Source organism: Pygocentrus nattereri, chromosome 3 (genome assembly GCF_015220715.1).
Source record: "Pygocentrus nattereri isolate fPygNat1 chromosome 3, fPygNat1.pri, whole genome shotgun sequence".
NCBI classification, from domain to species: domain Eukaryota; kingdom Metazoa; phylum Chordata; class Actinopteri; order Characiformes; family Serrasalmidae; genus Pygocentrus; species Pygocentrus nattereri.
Genome location: NC_051213.1, coordinates 37,158,993 through 37,179,729, shown reverse-complemented (window position 1 = coordinate 37,179,729; position 20,737 = coordinate 37,158,993). Strand labels below are relative to the sequence as shown.

General features: G+C 38.6%; 1 protein-coding gene across 2 annotated transcripts; it reads left to right on the top strand.

Moving 5' to 3' along the window:
* The first annotated feature begins 1 nt into the window (after position 1).
* Positions 2-20,536, top strand: rhot2 (ras homolog family member T2). 2 transcript variants are annotated; one of them, XM_017700786.2, is made up of 19 exons: positions 2-179; positions 5,837-5,895; positions 5,999-6,080; positions 7,113-7,156; positions 7,762-7,815; positions 7,903-7,955; positions 8,643-8,751; positions 9,186-9,287; positions 10,356-10,454; positions 10,805-10,913; positions 11,155-11,275; positions 13,161-13,245; positions 13,355-13,500; positions 13,658-13,758; positions 13,931-14,061; positions 14,283-14,363; positions 15,963-16,085; positions 16,943-17,139; positions 18,611-20,536. In XM_017700786.2, the coding sequence occupies exons 1-19, from the start codon at positions 143-145 to the stop codon at positions 18,726-18,728; spliced, it is 1,851 nt and encodes a 616-aa protein (XP_017556275.1). In that variant the 5' UTR covers positions 2-142; the 3' UTR covers positions 18,729-20,536. The 2 variants fall into 2 exon arrangements, with proteins under 2 accessions (XP_017556275.1, XP_017556274.1); XM_017700785.2 differs by having other exon boundaries at positions 16,940-17,139.
* Positions 20,537-20,737: the final 201 nt, after the last annotated feature.

Here is a 20,737-nt window from a genome sequence, read left to right as displayed (position 1 = left end):
GAGCGGTCGGTTTCTCCTTGGACGGGAAATGGGTCAGAGGGAGAGGAGGAGAGAGGTTTGAATTTCTAAAAAGCAGAGAAAATACTGATCCCTGACGACGAGAGGTGCCTTATAAACCCCGCAGGAAGACTAACAGAAGAAAATGAAGCGCGACGTGCGGATCCTGTTGTTAGGGGAGCGTAAGTAGTTCCGGTAGCAATGATGAAAAAACTAACGTTAGCAAGTGTCAGAGACAGCCAGGCTGCTAACTCCCCGACCAACTTCACTCGCTTCGTTTCTGAGAGGTTTGGTCCCTGTGCGCCACACAGATGGCAGAACTAAGTTGATAACGTGTAGTCTTTAGGGTGTTTCTGTGAGTGTTTTCATGTCTCAATCCATCCTGATCTGCGTTTTCGCTTCACTGAAACATGAAAATACTCCCAGAAGCTCCTAATTCGGCTAGTCTGGATCTGGGAGTCCCGATATGTGGAGAAGAAAGCGCCAGTCAGCGATGCTGTGTGCGCCAGTATAACGATATATATTTTTTATTTTCATTATTATGTGGGATATGCACTGATCCGTCTCTGCCAGTATGTTACTAGAAGTGTAAACTTATGTGTCTGGCTTTTGTCTCGATGCATGAACAGAGGAACCAAAGCTGTGTCCTCAAGTAGGAGCAGCTCTCTCTGAAGGGACCATGGCTAATGTGACAGGAGCCCCGCTGTGACTGTAGGGGCTGTAACTATAGGAAGAAAAAGATGTTTACAGTTGGCTAAAGCTCTGAGCAGCGTGTGTGCTTTTGTACAAAGTCAGTTAAATAAAAATATATTTTATTAATATTATATTAGTACGTTACGGGTTAAATTTGATGTTAAATTCTGTCTAAATATGTTAATGGGTATTTTAATGAACCTCAGTGCTGTTTTACATCTGAGGTGAGCTGAGCTAACCTGGCTAGCTAACGAATGATTTCAGAGTAACGAACCTGATTGTGGTATTTTATGCTGTGTTTCTTAATACGATGTATCTGAATTTCTCTGTTTTTTCCGACTGCAGAAGGTTGCTAAAAACCTTAATAATAAAAAGGATTGCCAGGTGTTAGCTTAGCTAGTCAGTTAGCTTGGTTGCTACCCCCTCAGAAACGTGAATATCTAGCTAATGAACTCGAGATACTGTTTTTGTACTGCTAAATATAAAACCGCACTTGGGACAGTTGCCTTCACTGAACCGCCTCACTTGTTGAGTCAGTGTTTTGCTAAGTTAGTTAGCCAGAAGCTACCAGGTCGTATTTGAGGCTAATCTTAGCTACACTAAGCTAACCGAAGTTGAGCATCTCTTATAGATTTGGCTTCGACTTTTCCTGATTTGTTTCACTGGGTTTGAAGGAAATTCCTTCCAGAATATGACATTTTAATGTAGTTATTCATTATTAGACTGAAAGCAGTTTGGGCCAGTTGTTGTGACGGGCAGTAGCAGCATTATCGCGCTAATTTCGACCAGCTGGCAGAGCTGAACGTGTGAATTGAGCTCAGGGCTTCCTGCTGCAGTTTACTCTGCAAATGTGACCACTGATGTTACTTCTATGACAAAGCTTGTGCATCTAATTGGACTGATCAGTTTTTGGTTGTCTCATTCCCCCATGGCTTTTTATAACTTGTACATTAACACTTCTAATCAGTGCATCGATTCCAATCCAGTAGACATCAGTGGGTCATCTGTCCAGCAAGGGAGGACCACCATTTGTCCCACTGGTTGAATATAATTTGGGTGGATTATTTGGATCATTCTCAGCACAGCAGTGGTAGTGGCAGGGTAGCATGTGTTGCACTGATTCACACCTGACAAGATGATACTTTAAGGGTTTCTAGTAAAGGCAGTTGTTCTGTGTAGAATCATTTGTAAGCTTAAAGTGTTCTTTGCTTGGTGCAATAGTTCTTCAGGTTGATGGATAGTGTGTTGTATATGGTTCCATATAACTGTTTTGAAAACGATTCTGTTACATGCTTGACATCGTAACAATAGCAGAACCCTTTTTGGTGCAGTATAGAACCATTTTCAAAAGTATTCTGTATAGATATATATGCAACACTTTCTCCATCAATCTGAAGAACCATTTCACCATGCAAAGAACACTTTAAACGTCCAAAATGTTCTTGGAGTGATCATCGTTCTGTATAGAAACATTGTCTTAGTAAAGAACCCTTGAAGAACCAACTTTTAGAGTGTGATTCTCTGCATGGCGAATTGGTTCTTCATACTGATGGATTTGATAGTTATGAGGTCAAGCTTGTAACAGTATGTGAACCCTTTTGGTGCTCTATAAAACCCTTTTCTAGAAAAAACCCTTTCTGTATAGAACCATATGCAACACATTCTCCCTCAGCATGAAGAATCATTACAGCCTGAAATGGTTGTATATAAAATTCATGCTTCTAAATGGAACCATTGCCTCTACTGAAGAACACTTGAAGAATCATCTTTTTAAGTGGGTACTTCTGTACACCTACCTTGTTGGTCCCACCCTGTTGGTGTACAGGTAGACTGTAGCTCACAGTCATTTTCCACACATGCTTTGTGTTGGTTGCCCTTCACCAAAGATCAGTTTCTTCCTGTCCAGGATGTTTTTGGTTGCTGTACTATCATTAAGCACCTCAGTATTACTGCTGGGTTAAACACCCCAGCAACATCACCGTCTCTGATACACACAAACCAGCACCACACACATGCACACTAACACTGCCATGTCAGTGTCACTGCTGTGCTGAGAATGATCCACCGCCAGAATAATGTCTGGTCAGTGTTGGTTTTATGGTGGTCTTGTTCTCTTTATGGGGGGGTGGACAGAGGCTGATAAGTTGTACATCAACAGATGGGCTACAGACACTAACTTTAAACCTACAAAGTGCATGTTTGTGGTAGATTTACCTAACATTATAGTTACATAACTCATCCAGCAAACATATTTTGATTGATTGGTATCTTACATTACAGAGAAGAATTTTTCGCATCATATGCAAAACTGTTTCCTTACGAATCGTATCAATGCCAGATCTGAAGAGTTGCACAGCTAAATGGAGAGCTTGGCTTGCCGTTGTTGCATGTATCTGTCTTGCAAGTGAAGGTTTGTCTCTTGAGCTGTCAAACAGCAATGTTTGCTGGAATGTTTTTCCACCAGTGCTGTAAGAGTACTGGTGCTGCGCTTAAGCACGTTAGTGTAGTCTCTGCTGGTGCTGAATGAAACCAAAAATCAGAAGCTGTTTCGTAGGCATGCAAAAATCATTTAAATTTAATGGAAGATTATGGAGAAAAAACAAAAAATTAACCTTTTAATTGAAATAAGCTTAATTATGCTTAATGTGACCAGGCATGTAAACTAAAAAGGTCTATTTTGATGTTCAGTTTGACTTTAAATGAGCTATTTTCTCTTGTTTTACTTTATTTTATTTAGCAGTGGTAGTCAGAAAATTACAAATCCTTGAAATGCTGATGGACAGTGAGCATTGGTTAGTCTATTGATATTTAATTAGTAGCATAACAATATTTTAATATACAAAAAACATTCAGTGAAGCCAAAATCCTAAATGTGCTTAAATTAGACAGACATGTTATGTAGATGGTTGGGCTCTAGAATGAGTCAGCAATTCAGTTTCTGTCCACAACATAACAGCTGGCCCTGTTTGTGTATTTACGCGTGTGTCTGTGTGAGTGTCCTCTGTTACTGTTATTATGTTTAATCTCTGTGGAGGGTTTGGTGGAGATTTTTCTTCACCTGTTTATTCAAGCTGACCTTAAGTGGAAGGTGAACACCTGCATGGGTCAGAACCTGCCCATCTGTGAGCCAGTGTAGCAGTGCACATTTTCTCTCCTGCTCTCTTGTTGTATTGTGTGCATGATCTTCCCTCCTTTTCTCATTATGTTCATTGCAGTATCGGGACACGTTTGGTTTCGTGTAGCTTTGCAAGCCAGACTTCTCACAGTTACAGAAAGTTTGGTAGGTTTTGTCAGTTGATGTGGCCGAGAACCTCCTGCTGTAACAGGAAGGGAGGTTTGACTTAATGAGAGACATTATAAAGGAGGAGACAGTTCACTGATTGAAATATGAATAGAAAAGGTCTTCCTGCACAACATGGCGTCTGTTTACGGGGAACACCTGCCCTTCCAAAAAAAAAAAAAAAAAAAAGGCGACGTCCAGCCACAAGAGGGAAGAGCTTCCCCTCATTTTGAGAGAACAAGCAGAAAAATTGTAAATTATTTGAACCAAAACTATTAGCTGCAAGCTGTTTTTGTCAGATTACACCAGTGATTTTAAATGTTTTTGAAATGTTAACGTAACTCACTTTCATAGGTCTTTCCTCATTCAAAGAGAGCCTGGTCTTGTGTGAATGGAAATAACTGTCTGGGGATGTTGCCAAGATGTCTGTCAAGTGGATACACTTTCCTATAAGGATGTTGCTCACATGCAGATCAACCAGTATCAAACTGATGTAATTTTTCATGACTGTATTACATGCAATTTTTAAAAATTGTGCTACAAGAAAATCCCACAGGCAGAAAACATAGTGGTTTGACTCCTTAATGCACCAAATTAATCGCAATTAACTTTTTTTTTTTTTTAAATAAAACATTTTTTTAAAATCCTGTGATAACATCTTGCTCTAAAAGGCTAATTATTGTCACCATAAAGAAAGGCTACCACTTGCTGCTGGTCATAGCCAGGGTATAGCTTGCTTAACATTTGTTTCCATACACGGAAGGGCGTGCACACGGATTTGCAGACCTCTAATCAGAATGCCACTGATAAAAACGCAGTAGTTGTGGCCAGCTTAGCATATGTGCTTGTGGGCAGAACAGCTGAGGCTGACTATAGACTTCATGTGGCATTCACATCCAGTTTTGTTGAGTGGACTTGCTCATCTAGCGCAAGCTAACATGTGGCCATCTAACAATTCTGCTTGTAACCTGACTGATCCCAGTCCAGTTTTAATCTAACTTCCCTCCACTTGGCCTCTTAACCCTGATTATATTTATACAGGAAAATAATAATTTGCTGAAAAATGTGGGTTTTTTCCCCTCTACTTTAAATGCAATTGATCAGCCAAGATGTGTCTGGTGTCCAAACACTACATGATTTGCTAAAATATGAAAATGAGGAAAAGCCTGTTGCATAGCTAAAAACAGTCAGAGCGGTCCTGAAGCCTGAATTTTGCCTGTACTTTGGTCCATTTTTATAGTGTTGTACAGTGTCAAACCATATAAGTAAGTCTGTTTGACAGCAACTGTACAGGCGAATTTGTGATGATTGAGCATGGTGCTAATTGGTGGAATATAAGCTTACATTATTTGTTAGCTACACTAGCTTCATAGCTCCAGTGCAAAACTAAAGAAACAAACATAACTCAACATGCAACAAGTCCAAAAGTATCCAGACAGCGTTTTTAATTTGTAGATTCAGGTACTTTAAAGTCTGGAGTAAAGCACTTACTGCTGACACAGGTATTCCGTCGTGCACACATTTGTATAATCTCCACAGAAAAGAATTACAAGTAGAATCGCAAGTTCATCATGTCCAGTACCAAGTGTCGGCTAGAGGGATATAAAGTGCCCAGCGTTGGGCTGTGGAGCAGTGGAAATGCGTTCTCTGGAGTGATGGAGCTCAAAAGTTTCAACAAGAAGAGCAGAGGCGGCTACAAAGATGGACAAACTTTTTGTGGCTTTTATTTCAGAAGAAATGCTGGATGAGCAGGTGTCAACAAAACCTTGAACATAGAGTGCAACTTGGCTGATCTGCTGTTGCTTCCTCAATTTTTCATGCTGTCTTTTTCTTTTCTTTTTTTGTTTATTTTTTTTATTAATTCAGCCAAGGTGGGGAAGACCTCTCTCATCATGTCCTTGGTAGGAGAGGAGTTTCCTGAGGCGGTGAGTTCTCATTCAGTGCATTTGTTTGTGCTTGTATGTTTTCCTCTCAGGATGGTAAGATATGGTTGCATGAATGACAACATTCTCACTGTCACTTTGGTAGGTTCCACTGCGAGCTGAGGAGATCACCATACCTGCAGATGTCACACCTGAGAAAGTGCCCACTCATATAGTGGACTACTCTGGTAAGTGTGTGTTCCAGTGGTGTATGTGTACAGTTATGAGTTAGTTCATGTGTAAGCAAGTGGAAATTAGTCATGCACTAATTGCACTCGAATGAAAAATGAAAACCCTAAAATGCTATAAACAAATTTACTTTTTCAAATTTAGTTGTATCCAATTCCACCCACTAGTTAGGACCACCCCCCCAGTCTAGGGCTAGGAGGGCAAAGTTAAACACAGGCTTCCTTCAAGTCATGTGAAGCCAAACGTGCTTAGAGGAGAACGAAAACCGCCAGTTCTTTTACTTCCAATAACATGCTTGGGCTGACTGATGTGGGGAGAGAGAGGCCAATTGTTAAAGGGGGATATGACAACCAAGAACTTCTTCACTATAGGTTTGTTACAACTTAAAAACAGGACCTCCCAGTTGTGCTCTCTTGGACTCCCAGCCACAGATGCTAGCATCAGAGATCTTGGGGGATGTTGTTTTCAAAAGTATCAAACCTGTAGTCAAGAAGTTCTTAGGTGTTGTAATCCCTTTTAACACTCTGCACAAACAGAGATTATAAATGACTTATCCATTGTTCATTGTGAAACAGTGGCTGACTTCTTTGTTGAGCAGCTGCTCAAACTTTTTAAACTATTTGTACTGACTGGTGCAGAAGAGTGAAAGGAAACAGCAATGTTTTTAATCATTATTTCTCATTTTTACCAACTTTTGACTTCTTCATTGTAGGTCTATTCAATATTTTTCTGTTTTGGTTGGTCAAAATATTGAGTGTTTTTTGTTTGTTTGTATTGAATTTGTTTTGTATTTTTCTTTGTTATTTGAAAGTAGTTTTTAAACATTTCATTATTAAAAGACCAATAGAAATGTTCTAAAATTGCTTGAAATAAAATCTCTTTACCTGAACTTGCATCAAAAGTTAAGAATGTTTTCTTAAGCATGCTGTTTTAGAAATACATTTGAAAGCGACGATATTGATGTATAAGTATTTGTGAGTATGTATGGATAGTGTAGAAACATTACAATCTGTCATTACTTTTGTCTGCAGAGACTGAGCAGTCAGAAGAAGTGCTGAGAGAAGAGATTGTTAAGGTAAGAATTAGTTGCCATAGCGTTGGCAGTATCTGGCATTTCTAGTAGCATCAGCTCAAAGGAAAGAGTGAATGTCAGTATTGCATTAGGATTTTAAGATATGCTTTTAGTAGCAAACTAAAACTTCAGCTCTTGAATGCTGCATTCTCTTGGTCTATATAGATCTAAGACAGTTTCACTGAGGTTCCCCGTTGTGTGTTGTTTTCACATTTGTGACCATGAATCTGCGAGTAAAGACAGAAATGTATCTTTTTAGAGAGATGTGCTGTCTGTCTTTTGAAGAAAAAGATCAAAATGTAAAACGTGCTCTTACTTCAGGTGTATTTGTTTGCCTGCCCTTCAACATGTTGACTTTTATCTTGTGATTGCCTTAGTTAATGTTTGTCTGAAATTATGTATTAATATTATTGTTGTTGTTGTTATTTTCTAGAACAGTTGTTGTTAATTAAATCACTTGCTATAGTGTATACAACTTTGTAAATTAACTTTAATGAAATAGCCATTATTGTTTTATTGACATTACAAATTCACACTGAAAAATTTAAACCATACTGTGTGCTGAGCTCTTGTTACAGTAGTCAATGCTGATATCATGTGCCCTCTAGGCTAACGTAGTATGTGTGGTGTATGACGTAACGCAGGAGGAAACCATTGACAAGGTACAGCCTCCCCAGCTCCCCTGAATTCATTCTGTTGATTCCACCATGTATCTCTGGCTTATGTTTTAAGTGCTGTTATTTCTTTAGATCAGAACTAAATGGATTCCTCTTGTGAATGGTGGAGCTGAAAAAGGCAGCAAGTACGTTGCAATCACTGTGTCTTCTTCAGACCTTCATGTAATGCTGGACATTACTGATAAAATTCAATCAGTCACTATTCCAATCAACTTTTTCCCAAATACATAATTGCAGGGTGATATCTAATTCTGATTTAAATGTACCTAATGCTCCCTGAGTACTGCTACTTTGTTAAAAGAATTGCTAACCTGACCATAATGTTTAAAATTATTGGTCAACATTAGGGCTGCATGGTAAACCATATTTTGAGCATTCTACCAATAATAGTTTCCATGTTAAGTGTTTCATTAAGCATTGTAATGACAGAGCAGATGTAAATACCTTGTGGAGTGCCAGAGTGATGTAATTAGATTGATGTAAAGCCACAACCAACAAGTGCTTCCCTCAGATGGGCTCGGAATGCGTATCTTAACCATTCAGCTAAATGGTCAACTGTAAAACGTGTGCACAGCTCAAAAACCTCTCTATCCGGTACTGTTAGCCTGTAAAACTGCTTCAGATGCGATGATTCTCAGTTGCATGTAAAATATGTGATGCACAAATGGCTACTGTTACAACAAACCTGCATCACCACAAGGAACATTTGTAAATTGTATATAAATGACGGTATAAATTATATCAGCATCTAGCATAGTTCTGAATTTATCACTGGAAATTTTTGTGGCTTCATTGTTCTCTTGTTGCTGCAGGATTCCCATTATACTTGTGGGCAACAAGTCGGACCTGCGCTCTGGCAGCTCCATGGAAACCATTCTGCCAATTATGAACCAGTTCTCTGAGATCGAGACCTGTGTGGAGGTAAGGATGGCTGGCCGCACATGCACAATTCTGATCTGTGCTTTATGTAGCAATGCTTTAGTGTTATCCTGCCACAAGTGTTCATAAAATGTAAAACACGTTGATGTAAAACACAAGTGTTTGTTTTTGTAGCTGAACTGAAAACATGTAGCTCAGCCCAGCAGTTTGTATTTCTGCAGAGAGTAGTTTGAAGAGTTTTGAAAAAATGAACCTGGCACTGAAAAATACTTCTTAGTGATTGGTGAAGAAAAAAAACTCAAATAAACAGTAATATTCTTGTACTAATCATACATTTCTTCCTAAATAGAAATGGAACTGATGTTTTTTCTTTGTTTGGATGTGTGCGTGCTGGTCTCTGTTTCTGCTTTTGTCAGCTTAATATGTGTCAAAACCTTTCTGAATATTATACTGGGTGTGTGGATTTGTTTTCGCAGTGCTCTGCGAAGAATCTGAAAAATATTTCTGAGCTATTCTACTACGCTCAGAAAGCTGTCCTCCACCCTACTGCACCGCTGTACGATCCTGAGGACAAACAGGTAAACACACACCCCTCTGTAGCTGGAATTATCTAAATACCAGGCTGCTCCTTTGGAGGAAGTGTGGGCGTTGAGGTGTGGTTCTGAAATTAGTGTCATGCTCAGCTTTAGGGAATTGAGGACTGCTTTTGATAACCAAGAGGTTGAGACAGAGTTATTCTGAGTGTGCAGAGATTCAGTCAGATAGTCCATCAATGTGCATTCAAAGTATATTCAAAAGGAAATTAATATGATTGTGTTTTGTCCGTTTAAGTAAAACCCTTAGACGTCTAGAGTTATTACCATCGTTTTGCTGTGATGTTTAATCATGTAACTACATAAGTCATTATTATTATTTTTATTTACTTTCTTTATGAACTGTTTGCGCATGCACATCCAACATTTGTCTGTTTGTTGGGGCAAGGCATGTCAAAAATAGACAAAAACTTAACAAAAATATAATAATTTTTTTTCTTTGCATAAAAAACAAGACTGCATCTCTTTTTAGTTTTAGAATAGGAGCTTCATTCTAGATGAAAAAAATAACATCTGTGTTTTGTTTTCTATTTTGTTGTGTTGTCATTGTTTTATTGTCTTATTGTTTTATAGGGTGCCACAGGGTTTTTTTGGCATACAAGTTTATTTATTAAGCACATGTCCTTTACATTATGTGTAAATTTCATAATTAAAGAACCAAAAGAAATGTCCCAAAATGAATTGGAATGAAGTTTGCTTGTATTGACTTACATTAAAGATAAAGTATGATTTTTGCTTCTCCTGTAAAGTTATCATTTTAGACATTGGTCCAACAGCAGTGATTTACAGTGCAGTAAAACAATAAAGAAATAAAATATCATGATCTAAATAAAGTAGCAGCACATTTACAAACAAGGCAGAGAAAGAGCCACAGTACTAAAGTCTCCTTTTAATCCGGATTTAAACACACATCCAGTGTACAGTCCTATTTCAGTATTCTCTGACATGCTATTTTTAATGTACTGCCAAACCCCCTATTAATATGCTAGTGTACACCATCTGATTGGTGAATTTGTGTCTTAATGTGTGATAAAGAATCTGTTTGTATTGCAGCTGAAGCCACAGTGTGTTCGTGCCCTCAGTCGGATATTTAGCATATCTGATCAAGACAACGATCGAATTCTCAGTGATGCTGAGCTCAACAACTTTCAGGTGAGAGCATTGGAATGTGTGTTTGTGTGCACCTTTCTTTCTCTTCATGAACAGTACAGATTTTCCCAAGAAAATGAAATGCAGCATCAGTAAACATTTTGAATTAAAAATTGAGATTTTAAGTGGATTTGGGTACTTAATACTCACATTGTTATTTGGGTATCAGATTTGGCCAGTTACTCAGATTTAACTTGACTCTTGTGTGAGAAGGTCATTTGTGTGTGTGTGTGTGTGTGTGTGTGTGTGTGTGTGTGTGTGTGTGTGTGTGTGTGTGTGTGTGTGTGTGTGTGTGTGTGTGTGTGTGTGTGTGTGTGTGTGTGTGTGTTTTGTGTGTTTGTTTGTTTTGGTAGAAATCCTGTTTTGGGAATCCATTAGCCCCTCAGGCTCTGGAGGATGTGAAGACAGTCGTGTGGAAAAACACTAGTGATGGGGTGCAGGACAACGGACTGACTCTAAATGGTAACACATATTCAAATTAAGTGGAAATGAATGCAGAATCAGGCTCATGGAGAACAGTGATGGACTAACAGTGATAGTGTAATGCTTTGCGTAAATTAGAAGGGAAAAGTGGAAGTTCACACTTTGTCAGTAACAAGATCATTCTCACACCCTTTCTTTTGCCTGCCTGTTTTATACTGACACTCTTGTCGTGTGTGTGTGTGTGTGTGTGTGTTTGTGTGTGTGTGTGTGTTTTCCCCAGGATTCCTGTTTCTGAACACACTTTTTATTCAAAGAGGACGTCACGAGACCACATGGACCATCCTGCGCAAGTTCGGTTATGATGACACGCTCGAGCTCACAGATGACTACCTCTATCCACAGTGAGTTTGGCTTCACCCTTGTGTTAAAGGAATAGTTTATATTTGTACAGTTTCCACCTTAATCACAACCACAGGCCTAGTGTTATCATGGAGTTTATAGCTTTCATTATTTTTTGCTTTCGTTTTATGAAAATAAAACGTAAAAAGGAGAAATGCATTGATTGAGCCATGTTATTTATCTTAAAAATGTACAAGTTCTAGCTTTTCACTGCGATAACACCTTTAGAGGGTGGCAGTGAGTAATGTTTGTTTATTTGCACACAAGGTGTGTTGAACAAGAGCAGGTGTTGAATTAGAGAAACTTCCTATCTTTAGTCCAGATCTGACGGGTTCAGAATAAGATTTCTGACAAGTTCGTATTACAGAAGTAAATCTTAATTTAGGAACTATATCTTACAGCATCATATCTCAATTTCAGAAAAGCTAAAGTACTCTATCAAGTTATAAGTTGCTGAATTTTGTCTGTTACAAAGCACTCGACAATATGTGCACAGACGAGATGTAAACACAATCTAAAAAAAGATGCAAGTTGGTAGTAAAATGTGAAAGTAAACCTGAAATGTGATTAACTTTGAAAAAAATTACAAGTGTTGTGGCTGTTGCTGCTCCAAGTATCAGTTTCCATTTCATAAAGCTTTAGCTGGGGTGTAAGCTGCTCTAAATCCTCCTAACAACGTCACTTCATATTTCTCATTATTCACCGCCTTTGCTGCAGTATCTTATTTTTCAAGATTGGCAAGATTAACGTATGGGATGTTGACAGGGAACAGGGGGGATTTGAAACAGAAGTTAGGACACTGTTGGGGGTAATTCTAAATTTGGAACAATTTTGTTGTCCTAGTGACTAAACAGATAAGATATTAAGAGTTGAGATGTTTCTGTAATATGGCCCTAGATCCCATCTCTGAAATCTCTGGTAAAATCTTACAAAAAAGTCGCAGAGATTGTGTAACGTTTTGCTCAAATAATGCACAGGAAATTTTCAAGTTGTTCTGGCTAGCGCATATCTGCTCAACGAGCAGCAGCTTTTTCTGCTTGAGGTTGTGCCAGCAAGCCGATTGCCTCTTTTTCCTGAAGAGTGTCATTTTCCTTGTAAACAAACGCCATGTTAATTGTTAAGAACTGTCCCATTAATTTTTTCAATGAGTGAATGTTCTGCTCTTATAATGTCTCTGTGTCTCCTCAGTTTGGAGCAATTGACAGTAAACATCTAGGAAGCAAGATGGCTAAGTTCTAAGCCGCTTCTCCTTCTGGGTTGCAGGGTGCTGCATACAAAGAACAATAAAACGCATTTAAATCGTAGTCATTTATATGACAATCGTCAGCTAATATTTATTTCAATAATAATATAAGTAATAACACACAACTGGTTGATCAAGACATGTTTGATGTCTAAAGTCTACTTTTTTAGTTTTCTATGCAGCTGTGAGGCTAATGGATTTAAGAAGTAATGTTAGTTTATTCCCTCCAGTTAGCATTGTGCACACTGCATGCTTAAATCATTGCACAGGTGCCTCAAACCATGTTGAGTTGTTCTCAGATAGACCTGGTTTTTGAAAACAAAGATCCTTCAAGATGCTACTGCTTAATTCTTTTATATGTTAGTGACAATTAGATTTTTCAACAAACTGTACCTCAAAACACTTTTAGGTTATTGCCTCTTAAGCTTGCTCTGCTCTGCATAATTTCAACTGTTCTCTCCTCCAACATACCCATTTCAGCTCAACTACTTATTATAAAGTCCTACATAAGTTGTATCAGGTGTTTTGAAGTAAGGAGGGAATAGGGAATTGTGCTGAATGGTTGGTTCCTGGAAGCAGGATTAAGAAACTCTCATTTAAGCATTTCATTTCATGTGTATGTGCATATGCTCACGTCTCCTCAGGTTACGAGTACCTGTCGGTTGTACGACAGAGCTGAATCATCTCGGTTATCAGTTCCTCCAGAGGCTCTTTGAAAAGTATGATGAGGTAATTAAATTTAAACAGCCAAGCCCTTTGTCTTTGTGACCCTGTTTTATGGTGCCCTCTTGTGCTTAGCATAGGTAAGTGTAATAACTAACTCTTTCTTTTTGTTTAGGACAAGGACTCTGCTCTCTCTCCAGCAGAGCTGAGGAACCTGTTTTGTGTCTTTCCCTACATGCCATGGAGTGAGTCTGTGTACAGCAGTGTCCACACCACGGAGGAGAACTACATCTCTCAACATGGCTACCTCTGCCAGTGGACGTAAGCAATCCCATAGCGGGTTTTAAAGAACTTTAAAGAAGAGAAAATGACTCTAGTGCCATCAAAACCATTTGCACATTCATTGTGTTTGCAGTCAAAATGAGATTACTACGGTTGGTAATGTGTGATCATTAACATTTTATTGGCTGATGTGCAGGTTGTCTGCGTACTTGGACGTCCATCGGTGCTTGGAGTACCTGGGTTACCTTGGTTATCCCATTCTCATGGAGCAGGATTCTCAGACGTCTGCTGTCACAGGTATACACACACACACACACACACACACACACACACACACACACACACACACACACACACACACACAGAAATGCTTACGAATTAAATTAAATTGCTGCCTGAACTCTGATAAGAAATACAAATGTAACCTGTACAGCTGAAGATCTTTTCTCGCTCTGTCTCACTCTCTCAGTAACCAGAGAAAAAGTGTTAGATCTGGAAAAGGGACAAACACAGCGTTCTGTGTTTCTTTGCAAAGTGATTGGTCCACGTGGGACAGGAAAGACTGCCTTCCTGCAAGCTTTCCTAGGCCGGAGTCTCGTGGTGAGAGACAAGCCTTACATTATACTAACTTTAATACTGACCTTTTGAATTCATCTTTCGAGTCTTTTTAATAAGTTTGACTATCATAAAAAGATTATAGGAAAGAACATAATTAAAGTTGTAACTCAATTTATGCTCTTTAATATATATTTTCCCATCTTCTTGATTAATTGCACATTAAATTCATCTGGTTGGGGGTGATAAGTAGGTTTGTTTTTCAGAGTGATGAACGTAATCCCAGTGCCTTCTCTCTCTACACCATAAACACGGTCACTGTTGCCAACCAGGAGAAATACCTTATCGTGAGTGAACCACATTTTTATAGAATATTATCACGTACCATGACACTGCTTAAGATATGAATGCCTTTTAACCACTTGTCTGCTTGAAATGACAAACGAGCTCAAAGAAATCAAGCTGCTGTTCAACACATGGTGTCAGGCATGCTTAAGAAGAACTCTGCATGCATCTTCTAGAACTTCAGCGCTCCTTGTTTTGTATGGTGCCGTTTACAACAACTTTCCAAAGTTGTTCCATATTACTGGATAGACTGATTTTAAGAGGAATTCCACCAATTTTAAACAATAAGTCTACATCCCTAAATTGTTATAATGTAAACAAAATAATTCAGAGTGGTTTAATGTGAATTGTGCTGACTAGAGAAATTTATCAAGTCAAAATTGTTCACAGGGGAACCAGGCATCCGAAGTGTTTAATGCCTCTTAAAACTGTCTCAAGAAAAGTTATGACGTGAAAGAGTTATAAATACGCTGCCTGATATGAGACATTATTTTACGATACATACGGTTTTGGTATAAGGCATAGGATATTGTAAAGCAAAATAGTTCCCAAAAAAAACATGCCCCCCCCCACCCTTTTATGTCTACTACTATTTTAACATTGTCAACATTTCATATAAAAGCTCAAAGATGTATAGGTTTACTGGTTGTTTTAGATAACAAATAAAATGGCTCTATTTGTGTGGTAGACTTTGCAACTCCTGGTTCCAGTCACAACCGCAATAAAGAAAATCAGTTGATAGATGTCTCGTCAATTAACCATTTAAATGAAACCACTCTGAATGACCTTTTTATATCACAATGATTTAATTATGCAAAAGTTGTGAGGAATGTCAAATTTGAGCTCTTCTGAACTGCTTAGTTTTTAATAACTGTTTAGGAAGACACCTGTTCTTATTGCATTTCTGTGTTTCTACTTGCCTGTGCTTCTAAATGCACTAAAGAGAAGATTGTGCGAATGCCAGGGATGATGTACCAGAAAACACATAAGGGATTTGTTAATGAAATTTAATAATTGAGGGTGGAGGTTATGCATCTTCTGTGGAATTACAGAGGCTAAGGATTCTAGATGTATCTGCATGCAATTAACTTAAACATACAATGTGATATTTTCTCATTCACCCTCCTGAAATTCACTCACTACTCACTAATAGTGACTAGTAGTGATTCACTACTTTAGATTGGCGGTTTTCAGCTGTCTGTAGAAGACATACCTCTTCATATAGCTGTACATCACATAGTGAGAAGGCTAACAGCAGGCATGGCAGCAAGTCAGGTATTTTATTGTTGATGTCGTAATGTCAGCTACACAAAGTTTATTTAGCAATAAACGGACAATGCAGACATTTCTATTGTGTGAAAATGCAATGTAAACAGAGACCGCTGTTGCTATATCTGCTGTGAAATCGGCTCACGATTCTGTCGATCAAGCTTTTCTTGAACTACACTTTCCCTTCGGTGAGGAATTTCCATTCAGAGTGCTGTGTAGTCCTGGTTTAAGCTTAATCCCTGTCCAGAAAACCAACCCTGTATCTATTTGTGCCATAAACCCAACAGGCTACTGTGTCACTTCCTGTCTGATATTCATGTTGTTTGCTGCAGCTGGAGGAAGTCGATGTGGAAACGGAGTTCCTGAAGGCAGCAGATGCAGCGTGTGATGTTGCCTGTCTGATGTATGATGTCAGTGACCCAGACTCATTCAACTACTGTGCTAGTATATACAAGGTATGTCTAGACGACCTGCCCTTGCATGCACCCATGTTGTTCAGACTGGAGTGTTTTAATGTCGATTGGACAGATTCATACATTTCTACCTAAATCGAAACTATTGCAGTTAGTTAAAATATTCAGTAGCCACTATTTTAGAAGCACTTACCTTGCATCTGTTGATGGTGTGTTGATAGTGGTTACTAAACCTCTGCTTTTCTGCAGAGTTTAGTTTCAGCCTGCCCCTGACATGCTGGGACCCCTTACCTACCAGTGTATCAGATTCAGCCAGTCAAGGACTTCTAAAGCAGTTAATGGGTCGAAGCATAATAATGTGATGATGTGGTTGGAACTAAACTCTGCAAGAAGTCTCATGACCGGGTGCAGAAGTACAGTTGTATGCAAAAATTTGTGGGCGCCCAGCAAAATTACCTGTTTTTTGATTTTCTGGGTGAAAATAAGTTAACAAATACTCTACAGAGAACACTCTTGTGCACATTTTAGTGCATAATTACTGTTTATTTGCTAAATTTAACATATTGGGGAGAAGAAAAATGAAAGAACGTAAAGTGTAGTCTGTGGTTTATAGCACATTTCATATATAACATCCAATACGTTAAGCTCTGCAAATAAATATAAATTGTGCCTTGAAATTTGCCCAGTGGTTGTTTAATTTTCTCCATACAACTGTGTAAACTAAGCTTTCTTACAGTGAACTGTAAACAACACACAGCTGAGGTGATCTATACATATTAAACCATACATATATGATGTTTATAAGCAACCGGATTTGACTAGGTTGTGGTAGTAAAAGCTCCTTTTAACTAATTTATGAAGGCTGTTTTGATTTCTCCTGGTCGGTGTCTCTGCAGCAGCATTACATGGACCGTGGGGTGCCATGTGTGGTTGTGGGCTCCAAGGTGGACCTGCCAGAGGTGAAGCAGCATCATGGCATGAGCCCTGCTGAATTCTGCTACAAGCACAGGCTCCCTGCTCCATTGCGCTTCTCCACACTGCACACAAACAGCAACATGCACATCTACACCAAGCTCGTCTGGGCAGCCATGTACCCGTACGTACTCTGTCTTTCACTCACTCACTCCCACACACGCGCAGAGAGAGAGAGAGAGAGAGAGAGAGAGAGAGAGAGATAGGGCTTACATGAAAAATACAACTGTGCAAATGCTTAGAAATTGATTTTAATTATTATTTGAATATATGGGATTTCATGGCTCATTTTCTCACTGGTATTCTTTTTCATAGAAAGGAAAGGGTAAACATTGGTGATATTATCCTTTACTAATAAATAACAGAATATTCATTATTGGGTAGTTTGACTGTTAATAATTATACCACAGTTAGTTCTGATATTTGCAGTATAATTGGCTGAGAGGCATTCTGTATGCTCCGATATCTCCTGATAATGGCACAGCGAACGAATTTATATTAATATCACTCTGCCTTATTCATCTTCAGCGTAATGACAACCAACCTTCAAAAAAAAATTAACAGCCACAGCAAAGTTTATTAGAAGCAGCAAGCCTGCCTAAAAGAAATACAACGATCAACATATTGTCGTAACAGCAAGCAATGCAAACAAGCAGCAAAACTGAAACACTTTCATTTTAATCAGTAAAGCTGATTACACCAGGCACGAGTGGCAGAGCTCATTTTGTTTCTGTTTTTGTCATGTTGCATTGCGCTGATGTTGCACCAAAGCTACTGTGGTAAAACTAGCCATGCTAAACTTGACAGAAATGTCCCTGAAGTAGAGAAAAGTAAGCTGTATGATTCTGAAGCTTCAGGTACTAATGCCATGTCATATATGCATGTGAAATGTGTAGTTAGTTCTCTCAAGAGAGTCCATAGTTTGTTTACATTTTGTTTGTGTTTTGATGGAAGTCCTGAGTGTAGTCCTGAAGTTTTTGCAACACCTTTAAATGCAGCAGTGCTAGATCGGAGCTATTTTTATTTAATGTAGTGTGAATAAACTGTCCTATTGATCAGTTTTGAGCCGTCGTGGTGCGCTGATCTATGATGCATATGCATTATTGAATAGATTTGAATTATTAATCTACTTGGTGACAGTAAGACGTTTGATGCTCATAAGGGTAAAAATACAACCTGAAATACTAAGCATTAGATTAACTGCTAAGTAATTGTAATTTGAAATTAGTTATGCTCCTGTTTACCAAATAAATGTCTAAATTCAAATGTGTTTTAACATGTAGGTAAAAATTATGTAAATTATTCAAAATCATTAACAAACTATGAAGATAATATTTAAGTTACTATTTATTAGGGCTTGCTATTATAATATTACCAAAGCAGGATATAGAAATTATATTTTAAAATATATTTCAGCATATGTTTATCTGCTATGATAGAGTGAAATTCAAATCAGGACATATGCTTTTGTCAAAATTTTGTGGGTTCTGCACTTAAACGTTTAGATGTACACCGTAGATTTTGTTTTATTTGGAAGATTCTCACTTCTGTTTATAATTTTGTTTCCTGTTTTGTGGGTCATCACTTGTCTGTAGGCACCTGAATGGTTCGGACATGAGCAGCACTTCCTTCTGGCTGCGTGTGACACTTGGAGCTGCAATAGCCACTGTTCTGGGCTTCGCCTTCTATAGAGCCTTCTACAGACACAAATAACACACACATACACTCCCAACAACATTCTTTGATCATCTCATTCTCTTCAGTTGCTGTTTTCCCCTCTTTTTCTCTCTCTGTATCATACATATATGTAAATTCACAATGTCTGCCTTACCATGTCAATCAAGGACAGCATCCCCAGGAGACTTGGAGGTAAGCCTCAGCATGGAGCACCAATCTCCATGGCCACGGTTACCAGGACTTTGGGCAGCTGTATACGTTCCAGTGATACAAGTCCCCTCATACATGCACAGCGACAGCTGTGAACTTCATGCTGGAGACGAAAGCCAGAAGCTTTGTTAACTAATCTAATCGTCACCATTCATGGTTGATGTTTGACTTGTGTGATATTTTTGCCAAATTGATTTACAGTTTAACTGAAACCCCTGAAACCCACGCGTACCTAAACAGTGTCAACGAGAGACAGAAATAGATAGGACTTGTGTGTATGAGAGAGAGTTTGAGTGAGAGATTGAATTGCACCCTACAAGCAGTAGGAGGGATGCTGCAGTTGTATTATTTTATTTGGGTGGAACCTCCTGGTTGCAAGTTCAACCAAATATTCCATGTGTTATATTGATGACTGACAGGGGAAGCAGACTTTCCCTTGTAATTTTTCTTTTTTTTTTTTTTTTTCCTGAATGCCAGTTTTGGACCATCTACACTTCTCTTCATACTGTTGGACCTTTATGAAAGGCTAAATATGTCTCAGATCAGCTGAGAAATTTAGGATTGACTACAAAAGCTATGAATGGTTGGACCTTTAAAGGAGAATTCTGTCGCTTTCACAATTCTTGCAAAATTCAATCAGCGAGATGTAAACATATTCAGAGGAATTTGATGTGAAATGATGCATTTTAGAGATACCCAAGCCATGATTTCTTTAAAGTGGTGGTGATGTCAACCAGGGATCAGGAGGTCTACAATGGATTTATAGCAGTTTTATTTGCTATACAAAATCACAGCCTATGTGGCTTAGTGTTCATATGTAGTGGTAATGGTAAGTACAGTTTTCTGTTGGTACTGTTTTGCCTTACATCAGCCTGTAAAAACTAAATTATTATAAAACAATGTCTAAGGCAGTAGATTTCTAACCATTTCATGTATTAACTTTCTGTAAGGTACATTTTAGCAGTGTCGTTTAACTGGTTCACTATGAATAAGTCTGACTGGGTGGGTTTCTCTAGACATTTCACCTCAAATCAGTCTGAATGAGTTGTACACCTTATCAATTGAATGATGCAGATAATGTTGAAAAGTCAGTGTCCCTACAACCTAAAGAAATCCCACTCAATCAGCTTTTCAACTACAATGGGGACCTCATTCATATAGCGACCAAGCCCTTCTAGAAATGAATCACATGTATCAGAACCCATCAGGTTCGGGTCTTCGCTGTTTAGTGGAGATGTGCATGTGTGTGGATTGAAGACTGATAGGCTTTTTCTGTGAGATATAATGCCTGTATGTGTGCGCTTGTGCCTGTGTGAGAGGACATTTTCTAAACTTGAGGATTAAATGCAGTTTGCTTTCGCCTGTCATTTTTATGGAAGCCCACCAGTGAAATTATCACAGTAGTAATTAATAAACTATCCAGTGTTGTTTTTGGGGATAATTCCATATCTGACTAGCCTTCCCTTATATGCATTGAGTATGTACACACCATTTCAAATGGTCCAGCTGCAGTCCCTTCAACTTTGCCTCTGGGTTGTGGACATGTTCTTCCATGAAATATTTAATTTAATCAAAGCCAGTATGTCCTAAGACAGGTATTTTGTAATAAACATTTTTTTTTCATGTGGGGAAAAGTCTCTCTTTCTCTTCTGGTCATGTTGTGAATTTGAGACGCTAGACGCTGTTGAATATTGGATGTGGTCGTGTGATTGGATCGGAACAGCTGCTTGGCTGGTTATTTGCACCCGTGGTGTCAGTTTACTCGATTTTCTCCACTGCGCCCTTCTCAGGTGTGGAGAGTCAATACTCTTTCTTTTAGATGTCCCACAATTCTT

Bases quoted from the DNA above. Each gene is read 5' to 3' on its own strand.
- rhot2 (XM_017700785.2), top strand. From the start codon at position 143: ATGAAGCGCGACGTGCGGATCCTGTTGTTAGGGGAGC. The intron at 7,157-7,761 runs GTAAGAATTAGT...TGTGCCCTCTAG, and splicing joins TGAGAGAAGAGATTGTTAAG to GCTAACGTAGTATGTGTGGT. The intron at 8,752-9,185 runs GTAAGGATGGCT...TTGTTTTCGCAG, and splicing joins AGATCGAGACCTGTGTGGAG to TGCTCTGCGAAGAATCTGAA.